Raw genomic sequence first — 20,906 nt, 5'->3', positions numbered from 1 at the left:
CCATGATGCAAAGTCTTCAGCGTGACCAATTGGTGATTACAGGGCATGAGGTGGAGCTGGAAGGTCTGCGTAGGGCAGCCGGTTTTGTGATGTACATGGTCCAATCGGAAGCCGACCCGGTCGTGCCGACGCCACTTCTCGATCACCTTAAGAGTGCGCCTGACCGGGTAAAAGAGTTGCTGAAGGAAACCGCGGTGGAGTACGCCAAGAATGTCTTAGCGGTACTAAAGATGCACTTCCCGCGGATTCCTCTGGAGCGTGCTGGTGCAGGGGTTGTAGTGGACTTCGACGCGAGGAAATTCCCGGAACTGGCCGAGGAGTTTAGTGGTGTGGCGGAGATCATTGTTAAGAAGCTGGACCTGTAAAACAAAACTTGTAGTGTATCAATCTGTTCCGGATTATGGATGATTAGATGTGTTGTTGTCAAGATTAGCGGATCAAGACTACGGCTAGTAAATTTCTTTTATGCGCGTAAGGCTTTGGATGGTGTCGGTGTTTTAGACCGGCAACCCACCTAGGGGGTACCCTAGGTGGTCTTTTGTGCGGTAAGGGTCATCGAGAATCAAGGAATCAATGGTGACGCAAGGAACACGATTTAGATAGGTTCGGGTCGCTAGATCGCGTAATACCCTACGTCCTGTGTGTTGGTTTGTATTTGATGAACCGGAGTTGTTTTTGAGAGGGGTCCCTGCCCGCCCTTATATACACGGGAGGGCAGGGTTACAAGTCTGAGTCCTAGTTGGGTACTATTACATAGTTCTACTCGGTAAGGCACGAGTAGTTTTCCATAAACATACTTGACTAGTCCGAGTAGGATATGCCCATCCTTGTTCTGATCATGTCCGAGTACACCCCACGGTGGGCCGTCCAAGGTCTACTCGTGGGCCTGGGGTGTATGCCCGACAGATGGTGGTGTGGGAAGATACGGGATTAGGCTGGTTCGGGCGAGGAAAGCCCTACGTCCAGTATCGGGAGCTGCTCGTGTTGCCCACGCGGGGTCTATAGTAGGGGTTACAGGCAGGCGAGAGAGGGAGCCGGTCCCAAGTCTCTTGGGTGTGCACTGATGCTCTAGAGGAGAGTGTGTGTGTTCTGTTGGCTTGAGAGTCCTCCTGTCCTAGGGCCCCCGGTTCTCCTTTTATAGCACAAGGAGAGCTCAGGGTTACAGATGAGCCAGGTGTGTGGAGAAGTAAAAGAGATAAGCTAAGTAAAGTAAAAAAACAAGAAGAAGGATCAAGCCCCCGGGTCGCTGCCTCCTGCTCCAGCCTTCGGCTCCTGTCAGCGCGTCCACCGGGGGAGGGCGGCTATCTACGGATCCTGTCGACAATCCCCCTGGCGACTGCTGCCGCCAGGCATGATGATGGTGTTCGGCCATGGCGACTGTGCACGTTGGGGGAGAGACGGCTGACCCTGCTGTTCTGCTTGCGGCTAGTGGGACACGGACATCGCGTCCCTGTCGCAAGATACGCGGGGCGCGAGAACGGGCGGAGCTCCCTCCAGTGCCGGGCGGCGCAGGCCATGAGTGCCCTGTAGCGAATCAGAGAGAGCCGCGACCACTGTAGCCTGTGCTGTGCGATCGTGCTTGGGTACTTGTGGCAGGTCACATCGAGGGGCGCGGGCACCTTTCTGCGCGCCAGAGCCGCGGCGCATTTATGGCGAGATCGACGGGGGACCCACGAGATCCGCACCCTTATCTTCTAGTCTGCGCCCGAGGCGGATACTTGTATTGTGGACCCGGATGAGTCCGACCCCTTACGCCCTGGGTCGGGCGAGGCGGAGCGTGATGCTCTCCGCTCATGCTGGGCCGGCGGCAATCGTCTTCACCGCAGGTGGGCCTGGGCCTTCATGATTGTTATTTTGAGGGTCATTAGGAGGTAGTTAATATTACCCCCAACAAGATGACTTGTGAAAAAGGAAAGCATCCCCCGCCCTTTGGTGTATACGACACGACATCGAGTAGATTAGGCCTATAGCCGTTAAATGCCCAGCCTTGCCTGGCTAGCACTCTGCTGAGAGCGGATCTCGAGCTTGTAGAAGGGACGGACGCAAAGTTGTCTAGGTTTTGCGAGTTAGGACGCCATCCACACGAGTTAGTCGCATTTGCCGTGGAAGGGGAAGGAGAAAGGGTTAGACCCGGAGGTCGGCACGTAATGGGGGAAGCCTCTGATCATAATAGCGAGGGTATGGTATGTAATCAGGTCGGACAGCCCCCGAGCATGAGTAAGGGATCGTGTAAGGAAGCGAGAAGGTAGTAGGTATGCAAGGAATCTCTGAAGTTTTATTTATTCAATGTAAAATGTATAAAGAGTACATAGCTTTAATGTCCTAAGGGTAGAAGCGTCGTAGGTGTTGAATGTTCCATGGGTTGGGGACGCCTGAGCCGTCCACCCACTGCAGCCGATAAGTGTCAGGCTGGATGACTTTTTTAATGATGAAGGGCTCTCCCATGGGGCCGACAGCTTATGCATGTCCTTGGTGGACTGGATCCGGCGGAGCACTAGGTTGCCGGCATTGAATGAGTGTTCCTGGATGTTCCTATGGTGGTAGTGTCGAATCTGCTGCTCGTGCTGCGCATGTTGGATGAGGGCCGTTGCACGACGCTCTTCTAGGCTGTCGATGTCGACCTACCGACTCTTTTCTGCTTCCTCTTCCTCGTAGTATTGAATCTGTGGGGCACCAAAGGCTACGTCTGTTGGCAGTACAGCCTCTGAGCTGTAGACGAGGAAGAATGAGGTGTACTCGGTGGCCCGACTCTTTTGAGTCCGGAGGCCCCAAATGACGTGGGGTAACTCGCATAGCCATCTGGTGGCGTACTTGGATGCATCGTCAAAGATGCGAGACTTGAGGGATTGGAGGACCATCCCATTCGCACGTTCAACCTGGCCGTTACAACGTGGGTGAGCTACTTAGGACTAGTATACATCGATGACGTTATCCTAGCAAAAATCCCAGAACTCGGATCCTATGAATTGTTTGCCCAGGGTGATGATCCTATGGCCTTCTGCTTAGAAAACATGTGTTGAGCGTTCTGCTGGGTAGATGTAGATCTAGAGTACGATGATCGGGTTCTTGAGCGTTAGTGACACGGAGTTGCGCCTGAATCCGCTGCAGTTGCTCTAAATCTGGAAGGTTTTCCAGATCGGCAAAGAAAGCCCCCAGGTTGGCCTGGGGTGTGGTGAAGATGTCGTGACCAGTTTGTTCTAAGTCGGCCTGTAGATTCGAGCACGTAGGGGGTTAGGACCCCTCTGCTGACCTCTTGTATTGTCCTGGCCACCGTTGACAGCGTTGTTGGGTGCCAGCGGGACAAGCGGTGCGCCGGCCGCTATGGGGGCGGCACACGACTGATGAGCTTGCTCAACTCGTTCCTGTTGGCGGTGCCTGCCGCGGTCTCGATTCCTCTCATTGCGCCCTTCCTTCTGGGAGGAAGTTTCGCCATCACGAGGGGTTCATCGGCGGAGACAGCGAAGACTTCCCGATCTTATGATGTAAAGCTTCCATCATCGCCCTCGCCATAAGGGTTTGGGGTTAGGGCGAGGCGAGGGACCTGGAACTCGCCATAATCCGGAAACTGGGTGGGTTCGGGTGGGTCGTCAGATTGGATCTGGAAAGACTGCATGAGTTTTTCGAAAAACACAGTAGCTGAGTTCTTGATGCCAAAAGGGGCGCGAGGAGAGCCCTACGCCGACCTTCTGGGGCGTAGTGCCGCCTCAGAGAGTTTGATGCACTGAGCAATGGTGTTGCTGATGCGATCTGGCCCCGCGATTAGATCGGAGGGCGTGGGTGGGCAGATTGCCGCGAGGATGTGTGGGACCCTCAGAGAGAGAGAGAGAGAGAGAGATCGCCGACCTGCTGGGCAAACGGCATGATGATCCTCGGGTGAATATCTTGGTCCGTCGATGTAGATCCGACGGATGCCGAGCTGGTGACGGATGCCGAGTCGGCGAAGGAGGCGGTGGAGTCAAAGTCCACTGGCATGCTCGAGCTGGATCGGATTGGCGAGGAAGCCCTTCATGCTCTCGGGGAAGAAGACGCCGGGGCGGGATGGCATCGAGCTCGTTGGGGAGGATCTCACGATCACCCCTACCTAGCGCGCCAACAGTCGGATTTAGTACCCGGCAGTCCACCAGGGGGTGCCCAGGTGATAGATTTGTAGGCGGGGGAGATTGTAAGATCAAGAACTCGAATGGTAACACAGGGACGCAAGGATTAGAGTGGTTCGGGCCTCCGAAGAGTAATACCATACGTCCGGTGTTCTGGTGGATTGTATTGCTGGCATGGGATGTGAAGAGTCAATGTGCGTTACCCTCGGGGAGCGCCCCTAGCTGCCTTATATAGGCTGACGACCTAGGTTTACAATCGGATAGAATCTAATCCTAGTCGGTTGTTACATGGAAAGCAATTTGAGTCGGTTTACAACAAGTATCACATGATATCCAGGTACAATCCGTTCGTCCGGCCTCCGGACTTGTACTCCACGTATCTTCATGCCTTGACCCGCACGGTGTAATCGGGCAGGTCCACCTGTCAGGACCGATTAGTATCCTGGTCGGTGGGTACATGTGAGTACCCTTATCTCTCACCGAGGAACAAATCTCAAACTAGCTGTATCACAGTATCAGATACGAGATCAAATAGCAGCAACCGAAGCAATGATGCAAACAATAATGCTGCCGGATTAGCATCTTGCTAATGATTGCATGAGCTGTATATTATCAGGTAGGACGCTCATCATTTGCAAACCAATGATTTACTAGCTCAGATCACGGAAGCCATATGCTGGAATCTTGTCGGTAACGCCTGGTGCTTAGTTAGTGCAGGTATGTGATGGCTGGCACTTCTTCCTTCTGCTATGATTAAATAATCCAAAGATGAGAATATCATAATGACATTATATAGGCTTCCATGCCGCTACTGGCCTTCTATCAGCTATCGGTATTACTCTGGCATCAGAATACTAATATTGTAGGATGACAAACCTTCAGTCCACTTAGAAACCTAGTCACCACCACCTGGTGCGATAAGCGAAAGGTGGTGCAATCTTTGAGTCGATGCACAACACTTGCAGGCATGACACACTGACCAGGTGAACAGAGTAAGACACAATGGCTGTTAAAATTGAACAGAATCAAGAGCTAGCAACATCTATGCTGAGTTTGACAGGCATATTAATCAAACCAACTGTTACTGGACAAATGAAAGAAAAAGATAAAACAGTTAAGGGGCATCCAGCAGCTACAACACTCATAATTATATTTAGAAGGTTTTCAAAGTTCAGAGTGGTATGGGCAAAAGCAATTTTAATCTTAGACATGATACTTCCGTCATAACTCAAAAAGCCCTCATTTGTTCAAGTGTTTCAGACAGTGCCAGAATGAAGAAAAGCATCATTCATTGCTTTCTACAATAACAAAAGAAGATGTTATTCTACCATGTGAGTAATAGTTGATTATTGAAAAAGAGGATTAGAAGATCCATAAGGATGTTCTGGAAGTTAAGATATGAAAGCTTAAAGGTGATGAAGCAAAAGGGAGGTGGTAACTTGGATGTAAAGCCACTGGTAAAAAAAGAATTAAAGTCCCTTCATTTATCCTGCATCATTCTTACTACTTATCACATCAGCAAGTAGTGAATAATATATAATTTTACAATTAGCAATGGTTTATAGAGGGTAAACAAGCAAAAAGGTTCACCCCACCCTACCCTAGCACCCCCAAAAAAAATAACAATGGTGTCATACAACTTCATATTCCTTCTTCAAACGCAGATGGTATACCAAACTGGAAAACTCTTCTAAGTGTACTTTTTAGGAAGACCCCTTGTTCAGAAATAGATGTTTTCAAGAAGGATGCCAAACTAACTTCCAATGTATGTGCTATCTTTCTAACAACTTATACCCATGACAACACTTTCTACACACACTCTGCAAAAATTAATAGGGCTAAGTTCATTCACATCTTGATTCTAAAGAGAAAACTTAAAATGCTACTTGTTTGTCAAAGCAAGGAAGCAAATAACAGTGGGCTAGTAAATAAAATCCATGTTTGCTGCCATACCCCTCAAAACTTGTTCTCAACCATGAAATGAGGTAAAACATCAATTTGTAATAATGAGGAACCTTTGTTGATCATACCATCGTAAAAGGGTCCTAGTACTTGCAGTGATACATATTGTGTCATCCATGCCAGAAGAAATTATGCCTACTGCCTCAGAGGTTTGGACTTAAGGAATAAAGGCTTGCAATTTAGAACCCCAACTGAGATCTATAATATCAAAAACCAGAATGTAAATGGTGTAATAAAAATAACAGGTTCTACAAGTGAATAAATTGTTTCTTCGGATAACTAGAAGTCCATTAAGGAAATAACTGTAATGGTCTAGATATGTATCGCACTGTAGATTAATACAATCTCCTTTTTGATAATTGCACGCAATGAAATTACAGAATCAAGAACACAAATAGAGTAGAAATTGATGCTTCACGTATGGTGATATGATTAGGCTTCTGAATAGAATTTCTGGGATACCAAAAACACGAAAATACCATTGTGAACAATTACAAACAATTACGTGATATATAGCAAGCCTGTCAAAAATTATCCCTTGATGAGAATGATCATTTTGATGAGCGCTGAGATACCCTAAATCAGATGAAATAGCTAATTTAGCAGCCAACATGAGGCCAAAAAAAAAAAAAGAACTAAAGGACTATAGACAGAGTCACATATTTAACTTATCTCCAGCAGCATTTCTTTTCATCCATGGTAGACTCCCTGTATCTGCGAACGTGTCTTGAGGAGCTGGCAGCTTGCCCTTCACACTAGACCACTGCCAAATCTTTGACACAGAGAAGCTCTCGCCTTTGCTCCTCGCACAAATCCTCTTGCCCTCCATAATGTCAGAGTTGAGAGAACTTAAGCCAGCAGCAGCTCTTCCTTTAAACCTGTTGCTTGCACCAATTCTGCCGCGACCTGGCTGGAGAGCCACTCGAAGTTCAGAAGCCCCAAGAACATACTGGTAAGTGCCCATGGAGAAGCATCTCCTTGCATCCAAGTTGCTACTGCTGCTCTCCCCTGGCTCCCTGCTCACTATACCAGCTGCATTGCCATTGCCAACCACACCACCGATGGCACCCTGATTTCCAACATTCTTGAACTTCCCAAGCCTTACTGGAAACACCCTCTTCTCGGCCACCGGCTGCTCCTCATCAATGGGTTTCTGCCTGGAAACTTGGAATCCATCCTCACACTCCTCCGGTAGAGGCTCCTCCTCCAACCTCTCATCAAAATCAAACAGCAGGTTCTCTATTGTCATCCCGGGAACAAAGAGCGTGCTACGGCAAAGTGGGCATGTCGAATTGGACAGTAGCCAAGTATCTATACACTGCAGATGGAAGGCGTGCCCGCACACCGGCAATAGCCTGAGCCTGTCCTCCCCATCAAACTCACACAAACACACCGCGCAGTCGAACGGCTCCTTGTTGCCACCAATAATTTCACGGTACGCGAACACAGGCAGCGCGTCAATGAACGCCTGATCGAGCCCAGAGTCGTGCAGATGGAACAGCTGCTGCAGCTGCCGGTCCATCGCCGCGTCCCGCGCCCCTGTACGGTGCGGCGACGCAGCAGACTCCCCCATGCCGGCACCACGGCCGTGCTGCTTCTTCATCAGTAGCCTCACAAGGAGGTGGAGAAGCCCGGAGATGAAGAAGATGACCGCAAGAATCACTATGATGAACAGCACCGCAGGGCTGATCTTCCCATTGCCGCCGCCGCCGCCACCGCCGACACCAGCCGTCTGCACCTGCGGCGGGGACAGGGTGCTGTAGGGCGGCGCGTCCCTGATGAAGCCCCGGAGGCTGGGGGATAGGGGCGTAGAAGGAGATTGGGACGAAGCTACTGTTACAACCATCTCCTGCAATCTCGGATTGGGAAGAGGCACCCACAGCTCATCTGATCGGATGGGGAGAGGACGGCTCAGCAGTAATCGTCCGAGCCCAATAATATGCAAATCTGCAGCACAAACCCAGCCAAGAACCCAGGAAATCAAATCTGTAGCTGAAAAGATCGGAGCTCCCCACCTAAAAAGGCCAAATTTGGTGCAACCGAGAAGGCTCCAAGCACTAGAGGCCAAAATGCGTGGGCACTTCCGGGGTGGAGCCCGGATCAGCAGAAGTGGGATGACTGCGGAGAGAGGGAAGCAGCGAGGTACCCACGAATTCGAGGAGGAGGGCGGCTCCGCTGAGGTGACAGTGGTGGCGACCGGGGCCGGTGGTGACAGCGGACACGGACGTGCAGGGAAGGGAAGGGAAGGGAAAGGGGCGGTGGCCGCGGAGGAGGAGGAGGAGGCGGCGGCGAGAGCGTGGCTTTTGGTTGGCTTCGTGCTTCGGGTGGGGGTGGACGCGGGGGGCGGGTGCGCGTCGCTTTCGGCCGCTACCTCACCTTTCACAGGTCTCGGTGCCCATGGGAAACACGGACCCCGTAGCCGCTGTAGGTCGGACCGGTGGCACGCCGCGGCAGACGTGCAGCTCCGGTTTGACTTCGTGGATCGCGGCCTTCGAGGCCACGCGACGCCAAACGTAGCGGCAAGCCTGGCAGGACCGCAGGAGGAAGCCAGCGACCGCGCCTCCGCCCCGGCCCCCGGCGTTCGCAACGGCGCCTGGGTGGTTCCTTTGTAAATTCCTCGCGCGTGATTGGCTTAACTATGGCACTTGGCACCAGCCTACCGGGCCTCGTGGCCTCGTTCACCGGAGCAAGAAATGTGTATACCTAGCAGTTTAGAGGTTGTTTGGACACTAGGTGCTAACTTTAGCAGTGTCATATCGAATGTTTGGATGCTAATTAGGAGTACTAAATATAAGCTAATTATAAAACTAATTGCGGAACCATGTGCTAATTCGCGAGACGAATCTATTGAGCCTAATTAATCCATCATTATCAAACGGTTACTGTAGCATCACATTGTCGGATCATGGAGTAATTAGGCTTAATAGATTCATCTCGCGAATTAGACTCCATCTGTGCAATTAGTTTTGTAATTAACATATGATTAATACTTCTAATTAGTATCCAAACATACAATGTAACAGGTGCGTGGTGTATCCAAACACCCCTTTGGTCTTCCCGGGAAGAGGGCCGTCCAACCTGTCAACGAATTTTGACTTGCTGTGGATCGATGGACCATGGCAGTTTGGCGCTGCAAAAGCTCCAGACACAAAGGAACAGCGAGTTCAGAGCAATTATAGGCCATGTCGTGTGACCGAGTGTCAGATGTCACTCTCGCCTGGGACCTGCATAGCTCTCTGCTCGGCAACACGGGAGGGGCCAACCGGCTGAGCTCCGTGGCATGTGAGCGAGTTTTGGCCGTTTTGCCGTAAGAATGTGCAAGGCGCCAGCGGCTTCGCTTTGCTGCACATGTAATTGCCGTGGTCATTCATCACGAGCACGAGAGGAGCGTCCTGTAGTTTTCAAAAAAAGAAAAAGAGGAGCGTCCTGGACTGAACCAGAGCAACTGGGTCGCAGCAATAGACTTCCAAAACGAAATGCTCCTATGACCTATTTATAAGCAGCGGCTTTCACTGGTTTTCTATCTACATGTAACTGCATCTGAGCAGACTTCCAAAATGCTCCTATGACCTATTTGGATTACAGAACTGGATAGCAAAAGAAAAGTGGATTTCTGTGTGGGAAAGAAAGTCAGGGAAAGTCCTTTAAAACCATAGGAAAGATCGGATTTTCCAGAAGAAATGGGTCAGCCAAACATTCGTCGCAAACACCTGTTTCCTCCAAAAATGCAACCGCTCCACTTATCCATTATTTCCTTCGATCCAAACATGCTCAATACAATCCTATGCTATCACGCATTCTTTGAGGAGCACACCGAAGCAAATGGAGGTTGATGGGGTGCTGAGACCCAAGAATGGTTCTAAAACTTCCATGCTAGACAAAAAGTATATTGCCTAGAAACAAAATATTAAAAGGAACTCACGTAGTCACATTCAACTAAAATTCGGTTAAAAATTGTAGAGCTCATTTTAGAATGTTGAATGGATGCATGTAGATGCGTCCTCCCATACAATATGAGGAATGCATGGATATAGTTGTGATATGATGCACTTCAATAGTATGCTAGGATGAAAGTGAAAATAGAAAATCTTGTTTAGCGGGGCTTATTAGTTTTGGTTTCCCCTTTTCAGGGAAAATAGGAAATGAAAATGATAACCACGAAAATGAAAAAAAATATGGTGAAAACAAAGATGATGTTAGGCTCCTCCGATTGTTTTCGAGCTTTACTTTGACAATAATGTGCCGATGATAATAATTCACATTTTTTTCCAAGCTTTGCAAATATCAATGGGCGTAGGGAATCAAATATGTGACTTGTAAAATATAGATTAGACGTTGCTATGCATGTACTATGCTATGGTAAAATATACCCTCGATAAAGTTCGAGGTGTTGCCGATAGTATAGTTTCGTTTTAAAATTTTAAAATAATATCAATGTCGTATCTACTTATACAATATCGTATTCTTTTATTTTAAGGAAAAAATTGTGAAATTTAAAATGATTTAGGGTGCGTTTGGCAGAGCTCCCGGAGCTGATTCTCTGATGAATCTAGCGGAAGCTCTGCCAAACAGTTTTTCAGAGAGAAGTGATTCTCCGCTGATTCTGTGAAGTGATTCTCCGAACTGAACTAAGAGGCTGGGAGCTGGAAAAAAATAGCTTCTCCTGATTATGTGAAGTGATTCTCCATCCTGATTTTAAGAGTTTATGTTAAAGAATCAAAGATAATCATTTTCAGCCACAAAATCACTTCTCTTAGAGAATCAGCTCCCATAGAGAATCAGATGGAGCTCTACCAAGCAGACCCTTAGATACCTTTTCTTGTTATTTTCATCAATGATAGTATGGAAGTAACGAGATCAATTTGGGATATTTACCTTGCAAACGCTCCTAAACTGATCTAAAAGGATATTTACCTTGAAGATAAGTCAAAATGAACATCGTTGATCTAAATTGATCAATGATAAGTTAAAAAAAACACGATAACTTATCTTCGTGTGTCCACAGTAATCGTGCTATAAAGGCTCAAGCAGGGGCGGACCCAGGCCAGGCGAACCTGGGCGCCTGCCCGGCTCCCTGAGCATAGGTGCATGGCAGTTTGCACGTAGGCAGTTGAGCCGGGCAAAAAAATACCTTTAGCACAGCATAAAACAAAGACAAGCACTACTGCACGTCTGCGTACTGCAGTTTCTGCCCAGGCTCTGGGCAATCTCTACGTCCTCCACTGGGCTCAAGCGTGAGTTCTCAAAAACAAGAACTAACGATCCAGATCTCAGGCCTCGTGTGGAATGGAGGATTTCCAAAGAAATTTCAAAGGAATGCATTTCCTGTATTTTGATGACATCACACTGCATTTGGAACGGAGGAACCACGCTCGCCATTCCTCTGGAAAGTATTGTGTTCCTGCACGAAACGGAGGAAGAAAATATCCACTCGGAGCTCTTGGAAAATCTTCCTACATGTGATAGAGAGGCTAACCCGCTCTGGTAAATGCTCCGTCGCCAAAGGCATCTTCCATGCCAGACTTCCCCGGATCCACCGCAAGGAGCTTGACTGGATCTCGCAGTGTCAGCGTAGCTCGAGCTTGATCTACTGCTGAGGAGCTCGAGTGCCGTGCCTCAGCCGGTCGGCCCACACCGCATCTCAAGCTTGCCTTCACTTTGCCGCCCCGTCGTTGATGAGCTCACGCCGCCACCACAGGAGTGCCCTCTGAACGAGAGGAATGCGGAACAATGTGCTGAATGAGAGGATAAGGCTGAGCAAATTAAGAGGCAAATTAAGAAGAAGATCCTTGTTTTTTTCCGATTATTCCTTTTTGCCATGTTAGAACTGATCTTGGGTGACGTACAATGTTCCACGTGCAATTATGGTTAAAAGAAAATAATTGATGTTAGGTCTAATGTGGTTTTATTACGTGGATATTTTCTAATTCCTGCGATATAAATTCCTACCCTTTCTATCAATTTCTTATGTTTTTCCTATCCTCTATTTTACTACTACATTCACATCTCATTCCTACGTTTCTTCCTATTTTTATGTTTTCTAATCCTTCGTTCCAAGGAGGCCCTCGAGCCTAGTTCGAGTAACTAGAAACTAAATCTAACCTTCCATCAAAACTCAAGTATGGGTGACACTAGGCTCATTGTTGAAGCGTCGAGTGACACTAGGCTCAAACAAATTGCATGGGTGACATACACTCAGGCCCGATTGAGATTGAGCCCGATCTAAACTTGAGCTACTGGGCAGGGGGTTTGACCCCACGGCTGGCTCAATGTCAAGTTGTTGATCCAATAAACTTCGAGATTCCTTCCAACAAGGCAGTGCCCAACAAAAAGAGCCGTTCCCATGGGCGTCACTTCCTCTGGTTTGAATTCGAAATCGCATCCAAAAGGTCGAGTTGCCTGCAGCTGCATCTGGGGCCACCACCTCCTCATACACCCGTAGACCACGTCCATAGACTACCGGTACCCACCCACCCAAGGAATTGATGGGGAAATGGATCAGTTTGACGGCGCAGATGCCCCGTGCACATAGACCAGGTTCGTCCAGCCTTCTCCAGCTCGGTGCGGCCCCGTTTTCTATCACCTGACACAGAACTTCCATACACCTAGTCCATACACCACCGCTTGCGTGGTCATCCATATGGGTCCATGGCCTTCGCACCATTTAGAGATCGGTCCATAGACACGGTCTACATTAAGAGGAGGTAGCCGCCGCAGGTCACGCGACGGCGACGCCCTAATTTTTCGAAATCCTTCGGGCGGGCGCTTCTCGCTCTCACCCGTTCGCCATTCCGCCCCTCTCTCCCTCTCTCCCCCTCCCCTCTCTCTTCTCGAGGGGGCGATCGATCCCCAACCCTAGCTAAGCTCGCCGCATCCTCGATCCCCCCCAACCCAAGTGCTGCTCGTCGTTGCATGTCGCAGAGCGTCGTCAATCCGGTCAGATCCGCCGGTTTGAGGTGATCTTCTCGCATTTCTGGGGGCGATTTTGGGGCATTTCTGGCGGCGATTTTGGGGTATTTTCTCTTTCTGGTCTGATCGATTTGGGGAATTCGTGGTTAGGGTTCCGATGGAGACTCCGGAGGCGGCGGCCGCGCACCAGCAGAAGGACAGCGTGAAGGTGGCCGTCAACATCAGGCCGCTCATCACGATGGAGCTGCAGGACGGCTGCACGGATTGCGTCACCGTCACGCCCGGCGAACCGCAGGTACCGATTTATTTGATGTTGGTTGTGTCTGATTCGACGTGATCTTCTGGGGAGAATTGATGCTTCTGTGACTTGGGTACGGAGATGAGTGATGGAGGATTTATTCTCAGGACCATCGTATTTGCTGATTTCGAGACTGTTCTTTATTATTCCACAATGTTGACGCTAGTAATTTGTTTTCTGGAAATGCAAATTATACCTGTTGGATCACAGCGCTGAATGTATCTGAACTTAATATTTGCTACTGTTGTCAGGAAATCCATTTTTTTGAAATGGCTTGTAGGTTCAGAACTTCAGATGGATGATAAATTGTTTATGTGCTATTTCAGGTTCAAATTGGGCCGCATGTGTTCACCTTTGATCACGTATATGGCAACTCAGGCCCTTCATCATCATTTATATTCGAGCAATGTGTGAGACCGCTGATTGATGCATTGTTCAGTGGATACAACGCTACTGTTCTAGCATATGGGCAGGTACAATTCTGTTGTATGATGAAATTAATTGTGTCTTGGTAGGCTTACTGTCTTTTAGATGATTATTCTGTTACTTAGTTGCTGGTCTTTGGCAACTGTAGACGGGTTCTGGCAAGACATATACAATGGGTACTGATTATAGTGGCGAGGGTAACTGTGGAGGGATAATTCCTCAAGTTATGGAGACAATATTCAGAAAAGTTGAAGCCTCAAAGGATGGCACGGAGTTTTTAATTAGGGTGTCTTTTATTGAGGTAAGATAGCTATAGCAGTTGCCTCTTTCTTATTTGTACCAGCAGCTGTTAGCTTGGTATCATTCTGTGGTTTGCTGCTATGTATTTCAGATATTCAAGGAAGAAGTCTTTGATTTGCTCGATTCAAATCATGCTGCTGCAAGACTTGATTCAGTCTCTGTAGCGAAACCATCAGCACCTGCCAGAGTGCCGATTCAAATTCGAGAGACTGCAACCGGAGGCATAACCCTTGCTGGTGTCACAGAGGCTGAGGTGAAGTCAAAAGAGGAAATGGCATCATATTTGATACGTGGTTCCTCATCGCGTGCAACAGCAAGCACAAATATGAATAGGCAGTCAAGGTAAGCTGTACATACATGAAGTCCCTTTGTGTGAGGACCATTAGTGCAGAGTACATTTCTGTTCTGTTTGTTTGCTATCTTAGGTTCTGATAATTTTTATTTGAATGGTGCTGCTTATCTGTAGTCGCTCTCATGCCATCTTTACAATATGTGTTGAACAAAAGAGAACATCTGGTATATCTGACAAGTCAGCCAGCAGTGACTATGATATATTATCTTCAAAGTTTCACCTGGTTGATCTTGCTGGTTCTGAAAGGGCTAAACGTACTGGAGCAGATGGACACAGACTTAAAGAAGGTAATGAAGGGTCTCCAAATGTTTTTGTACATGTCAGTTAAGTTCATCAGATAATTGAGCAACTGGTTTTAAGAATGCCATCTATTTCATGTCCACAGGCATACACATAAATAAAGGCCTTCTAGCTCTTGGCAATGTTATAAGTGCATTAGGTGATGAAAAGAAAAGGAAAGAAGGGGCATTTGTTCCATATCGGGATAGTAAATTAACCCGCCTTCTGCAGGTAAGACTTTAATGTTTATAGTAAATGTAATGTCTCAGCACCTATTTCCACGCTATAGTTTAGTAATATATGCACACCTCATCATTTGAATTTCTTTAGAAATGTTGTTTAGAAATGCCTTGACTTTCAGATTTACATGGGTCTTGTCTAAGGGTGTAAATCGTTTTTGCAGGATTCTCTTGGAGGAAACAGCAAAACTGTTATGATTGGTAGGTCTTTTTTTTTTCAGACATATCCTGGTACTGGAGGCTCTTAATCACTTTGTTTTGCAAATTTTTTCCTGCAGCATGCATTAGTCCTGCAGATATAAATGCGGAAGAAACAATAAACACACTCAAATATGCCAATCGTGCACGGAACATCCAAAACAAAGCAGTGGTGAACCGTGACCCAGCTACAGCAGAGATGCAAAAACTGAGGAGCCAGTTGGAGCAGCTTCAAACTGAACTATTGTTTTCACGCAGTGGGAGTGCAGCGTTAGAAGAACTTCAGGTAGGTTTGTCTTATCTTGATTGGCTGTTCCAATTAGTTGATTTTATCACCTGATTTTGTTTCCTGTGTCTATCAGTTATTGCAGAAAAAGGTCTCTCTACTGGAGCTAAAAAATTCTGAGCTGAACCATGAACTTAAGGAAAGGGACTTGTCTTGTGAGCAGTTGGCAGAACGTGCACGGGCTGCTCAGGTATCTATCGTGTTTCTGTTTGGAAGTCATGGTTTTATGATGTAACATTTCATTGGACTTGGTCCAGTATATGTCTTTGAAACATGTTAGTATATGTTTGGTCTTAAATTATGTGCAATTAGTTTTATAGTGCTTGAGCTAGCCTGTTAGACATGAAAACCAATAAATTCATTAAACATTGGCACAGTTGGAAAGGGATCAGTTAATGCTGAAGATTGCATCCGCAAGGAATGGAAAGTCATGGGATGATATTGAAAATGCTGATAATGGCCAAGTGAGTGAAATTACATCTACATGCTCTAAAAAGATTTATATATGCCTTGCTATACCATCTTACAACAACTTCTTTCTTTCTTTTTTCTGATAAGGATGTGGACCTTTTGAAGAGCTACATATCGAAAATCCAGCAGTTGGAGAGTGAACTGATGCGGCAAAACTTCTCTAATGGTTGCAGACATGGTTTACATGATCAGCTAACCATGGAAAGGGACATTCTTCTAAATGACCTGGGTTCTGAAGGTGAAGTAGGAACGCCTGATGCTTCAAGTAAGTCACCGATAGATTTCCTCAAAGCACTTAGAGAACTGCCTTGTTCTGTAATACTTGACCTTTTTCAGTACATTTAACTGCTACCAGCATGCTAACCAAGTACCTATGATTGAATATGTTAGAAATCAATGATCAACTTTACCTTTTCTGTATCACATTTTTCATTCACCAAACTTGTTCAAAAACTGTTGAATATTTTCCAGCTTGGACCATGTGTCCATTCCAAACTCTACATTGATAACTGTAGTATCTTCAGGTGAAGTTGATGAAGAAGAAAAGGAGAGAGAACATTCATCCATGCAAGACCAACTGGATAAAGAGCTTCAAGAACTAGATAAACGACTTCAGCAAAAGGAGGTACTATTCTTCTGCCTCGACTATTGTGGTTTCTTAAAATTATATAAATTCTCAGCATCTTGTTTGTTGACCCCTACTAGCGCTATTTAGTTCTATTTTACATGTACAGATGTGTCATTATCTATCCTCAGTCTGCTTGACCATTATATTGTATTTTGATTCACATTGAACAGTATAATTATACTTCCTTTTCATGTTTCAATAGGCAGAGATGAAACAATTTGCCAAGAGCGATACCTCTGTCCTCAAGCAACATTATGAGAAGAAGTTAAATGAGTTGGAGCAAGAAAAGAAAGCCCTTCAGGTTTTTCTAGCTTACTTGACTGGCATTATACTTTGTTTTTACTGACACACTATTAACATTCTTCTTGTTTATAGAAAGAAATAGAGAATCTTCGCCATGCATTAACCAATATATCTTCTTCTACGGATGAGAGTGCTCAAAAACTGAAAGAAAACTATATTCAGAAGCTGAACGCACTTGAATCTCAGGTTTGTCGATTCAGCTGAAGGCTTGTTCCATTCTTCAGATGCTAACTGCGCAACATTTGCAGGTCTCTGAACTCAAGAAAAAGCAGGAAGCTCAACAACAGCTTCTACGGCAGAAACAAAAAAGTGATGAGGCAGCAAAACGATTACAAGAAGATATTCAGCGCATAAAATCTCAGAAGGTGTTTTCTCCTCTGAATTTTCCTGTATCCAATTAAATTTTCTTTTCCTTTTACATATATATGCCTTTCATTCCATGCAGGTTCAACTTCAACAAAAAATCAAGCAGGAATCTGAACAATTTAGATCTTGGAAGGCTGCTCGTGAAAAGGAAGTACTTCAGGTAATTTTTCTTGCAGGTGCTTGTTTCTTATAAACTCCTTTCTCGCAGAATTAGTTGTGATAATGCTGTATTTCCATTAATTAGCTCAAGAAGGAAGGGAGACGAAATGAATATGAGATGCACAAGCTCCTGGCCTTAAATCAGAGGCAGAAAATGGTCAGTTGCTTTTTTTTATCCCCCTCTTTCTGTTTTGTTAAAATAAAATGATTGTCACTTACAACATTCCCGTTTGAAACTGTAGGTCTTACAGCGGAAAACTGAGGAAGCTGCTGCTGCAACAAAAAGATTGAAGGAGTTGCTGGAAGCAAAGAAGTCATCTCGTGAAACATATGGTAGGAAGCTAAAGCCACCGGCTTCATATTCGTGAAACTTAGGATGACGTTTGCTCATTAATCATAACTGATGATATTTTTACTACCTATTTTGGTTTCCTAATTTTTCAGGAGGTGCGAACGGTTCGGGGATGCAGGTGTGCTTAAAAAACCAATGTACGAAATAGCGGGCTATAGCGAGGTTATAGCGGTTGATGCTAGCTGCCGCTACAACAGTGTTGTACTAATTAGCGGCGCTATAGTGGGCTATAGCGAAGCTATAGCGGTTGAGCACAGCTCTACGCTAAATCTCATAGCCCGCTATTTTGTACATTGTAAAAAATCTTTGTTACGAAATGCAAATACTAGATCTCATACACCTTCTATAAAATGTCTGAAACATTTTTTTTATATGTCGTTAGGCTGTAATGCGAGCTATCGATGATGAACTTGAAGTAACTGTAAGAGCACATGAACTACGCTCATATTACGAGCGACAAATGCAAGAGTAAGATTTATTTTACATTGTTGATAGTTAGTAGATCCTGATCTTCTGATGCTTTTGTTGTTTTGTGGTCTGTTTCTTGCTGCCTTTTTTTATGATGAGACAGATAGATCTGTAGTTATTCAATCTAAACATGCACTGAAAATAATCTGCTGCTGTAAACTTGTATTATGTGCTACTATGTAAGATTTGCACTGACCTAATATGTTAAAAATTCCTGACCAAATTTGGCATTATTAACTGTCTCTAAAATTCCTTATGACTTGATATACCCACATTAATAATTCACCTCCTTTTCCTTTCTACATCTGACTGCGTAATATATGACCTATAATTCAAATAATATAGTTTTAGGTGTCTTCTGTATATGTTTCGCACAGCATTGGTTTTGCACAATTACTCCTTATTTACATTGCCTTTTTTTCCTTAAAAAAGGAGAGCTGCCATATCCAAGGAAATAGCCAAACTAAAGGAGGAATCAAAGCACAAGATGAGGTTGGATGATTTACATGTTTTTTATGTGTGTTAATTTGATATCAGATGCAGTCTCTGAATTGCTGCTTACTAATTTTTATTTCCATAGTGATTGTCCTCAAGCTATGTCTCCTAGTGCTAGAAGTTCTAGGATCTCCGCATTAGAGAACATGCTATCCTCGTCATCTAGTGCTATGGTGTCTATGGCCTCTCAACTTTCAGAAGCTGAGGAGCGGGAACGTTTATTCAATGGTAAAGGGAGATGGCACCATGTCAGGTCCCTCCCAGAGGCTAAGAACATTATGAACTACCTTTTTCAGTTAGTATCTTCTGCAAGGTATGCTCTACATTGCTTTCCTTCAATGCAGTTTCAGTTTGTGGTGGATCTTATGGATGCACATTCCTGGTTTTGGGGTTCTTATTTTATGTTTTGTGTTTAGGTGTCAAGTACAGGATAAAGATGCGACTTGTAATGAAAAAGAGCACATCATTAGTGAATTGAAGGAAAAAGTGGTTGTGCTTAATAGTGGGATCAGGCAGTTAGAAATGCAAGTGAAAGATCTAGGCCACCAAAATATGCAGGTAAAGATTCTTCTAGTTTTGTACAGTGCAAAAATTTGATGACGCCAAAGTATGAAATAGCTAAATATTATGCATTTTGATATTTAGATATAACTTGGTTTTCTACTAATTGGCAGCTTTTCACTGCATTGAACAATGCAAAGAAATCTGCTAGTTCTTCAGGGAATGGCACTGGTGTTTCAGATGATGGTCAGACTTATGCCTTGCGCAAGGTATCTTTGTGCCTTAAGTTCATATAGAGCACATCTGGTGATATTTGTAGTCAATATGCACCTGTTAAATATGCCTGACTGTCCCTTCTACTTGTAGAGTGTTCGATCTTCTCAGTACTTTGGTTATAGTAAGAACCACTTCAACTGGTTGGACGATATGGACACGTCAGACTCTGATTACTCGGAAGAAGATAAAATGAGCGAGGAGTCTGATGGAGACTGGGTAAAGCCGACCAGAAAAGTTAGAAAGCACCGGCAAACAGTGTCCAGCCATGCAAGTCTTAATCTGGGTTGTCAAAACACACAAGAAAATGCAGAACCAGAGAAGAAGCCCACAGATGAAAAGTGCATTTTGCCCAAAGATGTTCCATCAGAATGCTGCTCATGCTCAAAATTCTCATCATGCAAGACCAACAAGTGCGAGTGCAGAGGCTCAGGTGCACATTGTGGTCCAGGATGTGGTTGTAAGGATTCCAAATGTTCTAATAGGGATTCTTCAGATAATACAGAGATAGTCAATCAGGGAATCATGCTTCTTGAGAACGCTTTCTCTGAGAAGGATGCGCAAGATGCAAAGACAAGAAAGCCTTTGGCCGATATTGGTAATAATGAGGTATGTAATGTGATGCGCACTTTTTTTATGAAGCTTAGACTGGCAAATAACAGTGCAAAAAGACCTAATGGCCGAGCATTGATCACAAACATCCGCAGAACGAACAACCCAAAGAAAAAAAACAACTAAAAAAATTGATGCATTGTGTGCCATCACCTCACTCGGTTTGCAACTGTTCTGTTCTCAGGTTAACCAAACTGCAGAGACGAAGAAGAAACCGAGGAAAAACTGGCGCAAGTCGACAGTTCAGCTCGTCACAGTCCCTCTCCCACCCTCTGTGCCAGAGACCACCGAAGCTGCCCCGCGGGACAGAGCCGACATCCCCCTCAAGCTGCCGAGAGCCATGTCTTCTGCATCCGCAGAGAGCAACCCTCCTCCCCTCACGGACCGCAATGCCGCCAAGCCAGACGAGTCCGTGAGCACCGGGACCAAGGAGAGCACGGCTGCCACGAGGCCACCGTCTCAGCTGCGAAAGAACGCTGCCACCGAGAAGGAGAACCAGTTGCGATGATGTGATTCATGCAGTAGCTGTGCGGCGGAAGTCTGTTGTCGTGACAATGGGGGAGGCCGCCTCGGCGTCCTTCGACTCTGGAAGGAAGGGAGCCCTTCTCGGGTTCCCTTTGGATGAGGTTATGTCCCATTCTATCGCCATGTGCCTTGTACGTGCCTTAGCTCTGCTTTGGCTGGAACGCAACGCTTTTGAACGATGGTGCATTAAAATAGTGGGTTAAGTTATGCCATCAATCTTGTAAATGGTGCCCGTTCCTTTTGGACACAGCTTTTGTCCGTTAAGCTGTGCAATGCTGTACGAGTTCTTCGTTGTAGACATTGATCGGTTGATATGCTACTGGTAAAAGTGTAATGCCATCAGATCGGCACATCTAATCAGTAGAGATTCTATTGGTAAAGGGTACGTCAATAGGGTCTTGTTTAGT

General features: G+C 45.9%; 2 protein-coding genes across 3 annotated transcripts; one reads left to right on the top strand and one right to left on the bottom strand.

Moving 5' to 3' along the window:
* Nucleotides 1–6,280: 6,280 nt before the first annotated feature.
* LOC117841732 (RING-H2 finger protein ATL46) lies at nt 6,281–8,413 on the bottom strand. The gene is made up of 2 exons (XM_072295195.1): nt 8,210–8,413; nt 6,281–8,006 (listed from the first exon to the last, which is right to left on the bottom strand). Exon 2 carries the CDS (start codon nt 7,903–7,905, stop codon nt 6,715–6,717), a length of 1,191 nt encoding a protein of 396 aa, XP_072151296.1. The 5' UTR covers nt 7,906–8,006; nt 8,210–8,413; the 3' UTR covers nt 6,281–6,714.
* A 4,379-nt stretch (nt 8,414–12,792) lies between these two features.
* On the top strand, nt 12,793–20,884 carry LOC117837687 (kinesin-like protein KIN-4C). Of its 2 annotated transcripts, none has more exons than XM_034717429.2 (27): nt 12,793–13,015; nt 13,119–13,263; nt 13,593–13,739; nt 13,841–13,993; nt 14,084–14,334; nt 14,459–14,631; nt 14,730–14,854; nt 15,027–15,063; nt 15,141–15,346; nt 15,423–15,536; nt 15,724–15,810; nt 15,905–16,082; nt 16,342–16,442; nt 16,648–16,746; nt 16,821–16,934; nt 16,997–17,113; nt 17,194–17,274; nt 17,359–17,430; nt 17,516–17,606; nt 17,718–17,743; nt 18,008–18,093; nt 18,526–18,585; nt 18,674–18,901; nt 19,005–19,146; nt 19,263–19,358; nt 19,456–19,971; nt 20,159–20,884. In XM_034717429.2, the coding sequence occupies exons 1-27, from the start codon at nt 12,972–12,974 to the stop codon at nt 20,480–20,482; spliced, it is 3,813 nt and encodes a 1,270-aa protein (XP_034573320.1). In that variant the 5' UTR covers nt 12,793–12,971; the 3' UTR covers nt 20,483–20,884. The 2 variants fall into 2 exon arrangements, with proteins under 2 accessions (XP_034573320.1, XP_034573312.1); XM_034717421.2 differs by having other exon boundaries at nt 12,802–13,015; nt 16,333–16,442.
* Nucleotides 20,885–20,906: the final 22 nt, after the last annotated feature.

The sequence above is a fragment of the Setaria viridis genome, chromosome 1 (genome assembly GCF_005286985.2).
Source record: "Setaria viridis chromosome 1, Setaria_viridis_v4.0, whole genome shotgun sequence".
Lineage (NCBI taxonomy): Eukaryota > Viridiplantae > Streptophyta > Magnoliopsida > Poales > Poaceae > Setaria > Setaria viridis.
This window is presented reverse-complemented; position numbering and strand designations above follow the sequence as displayed.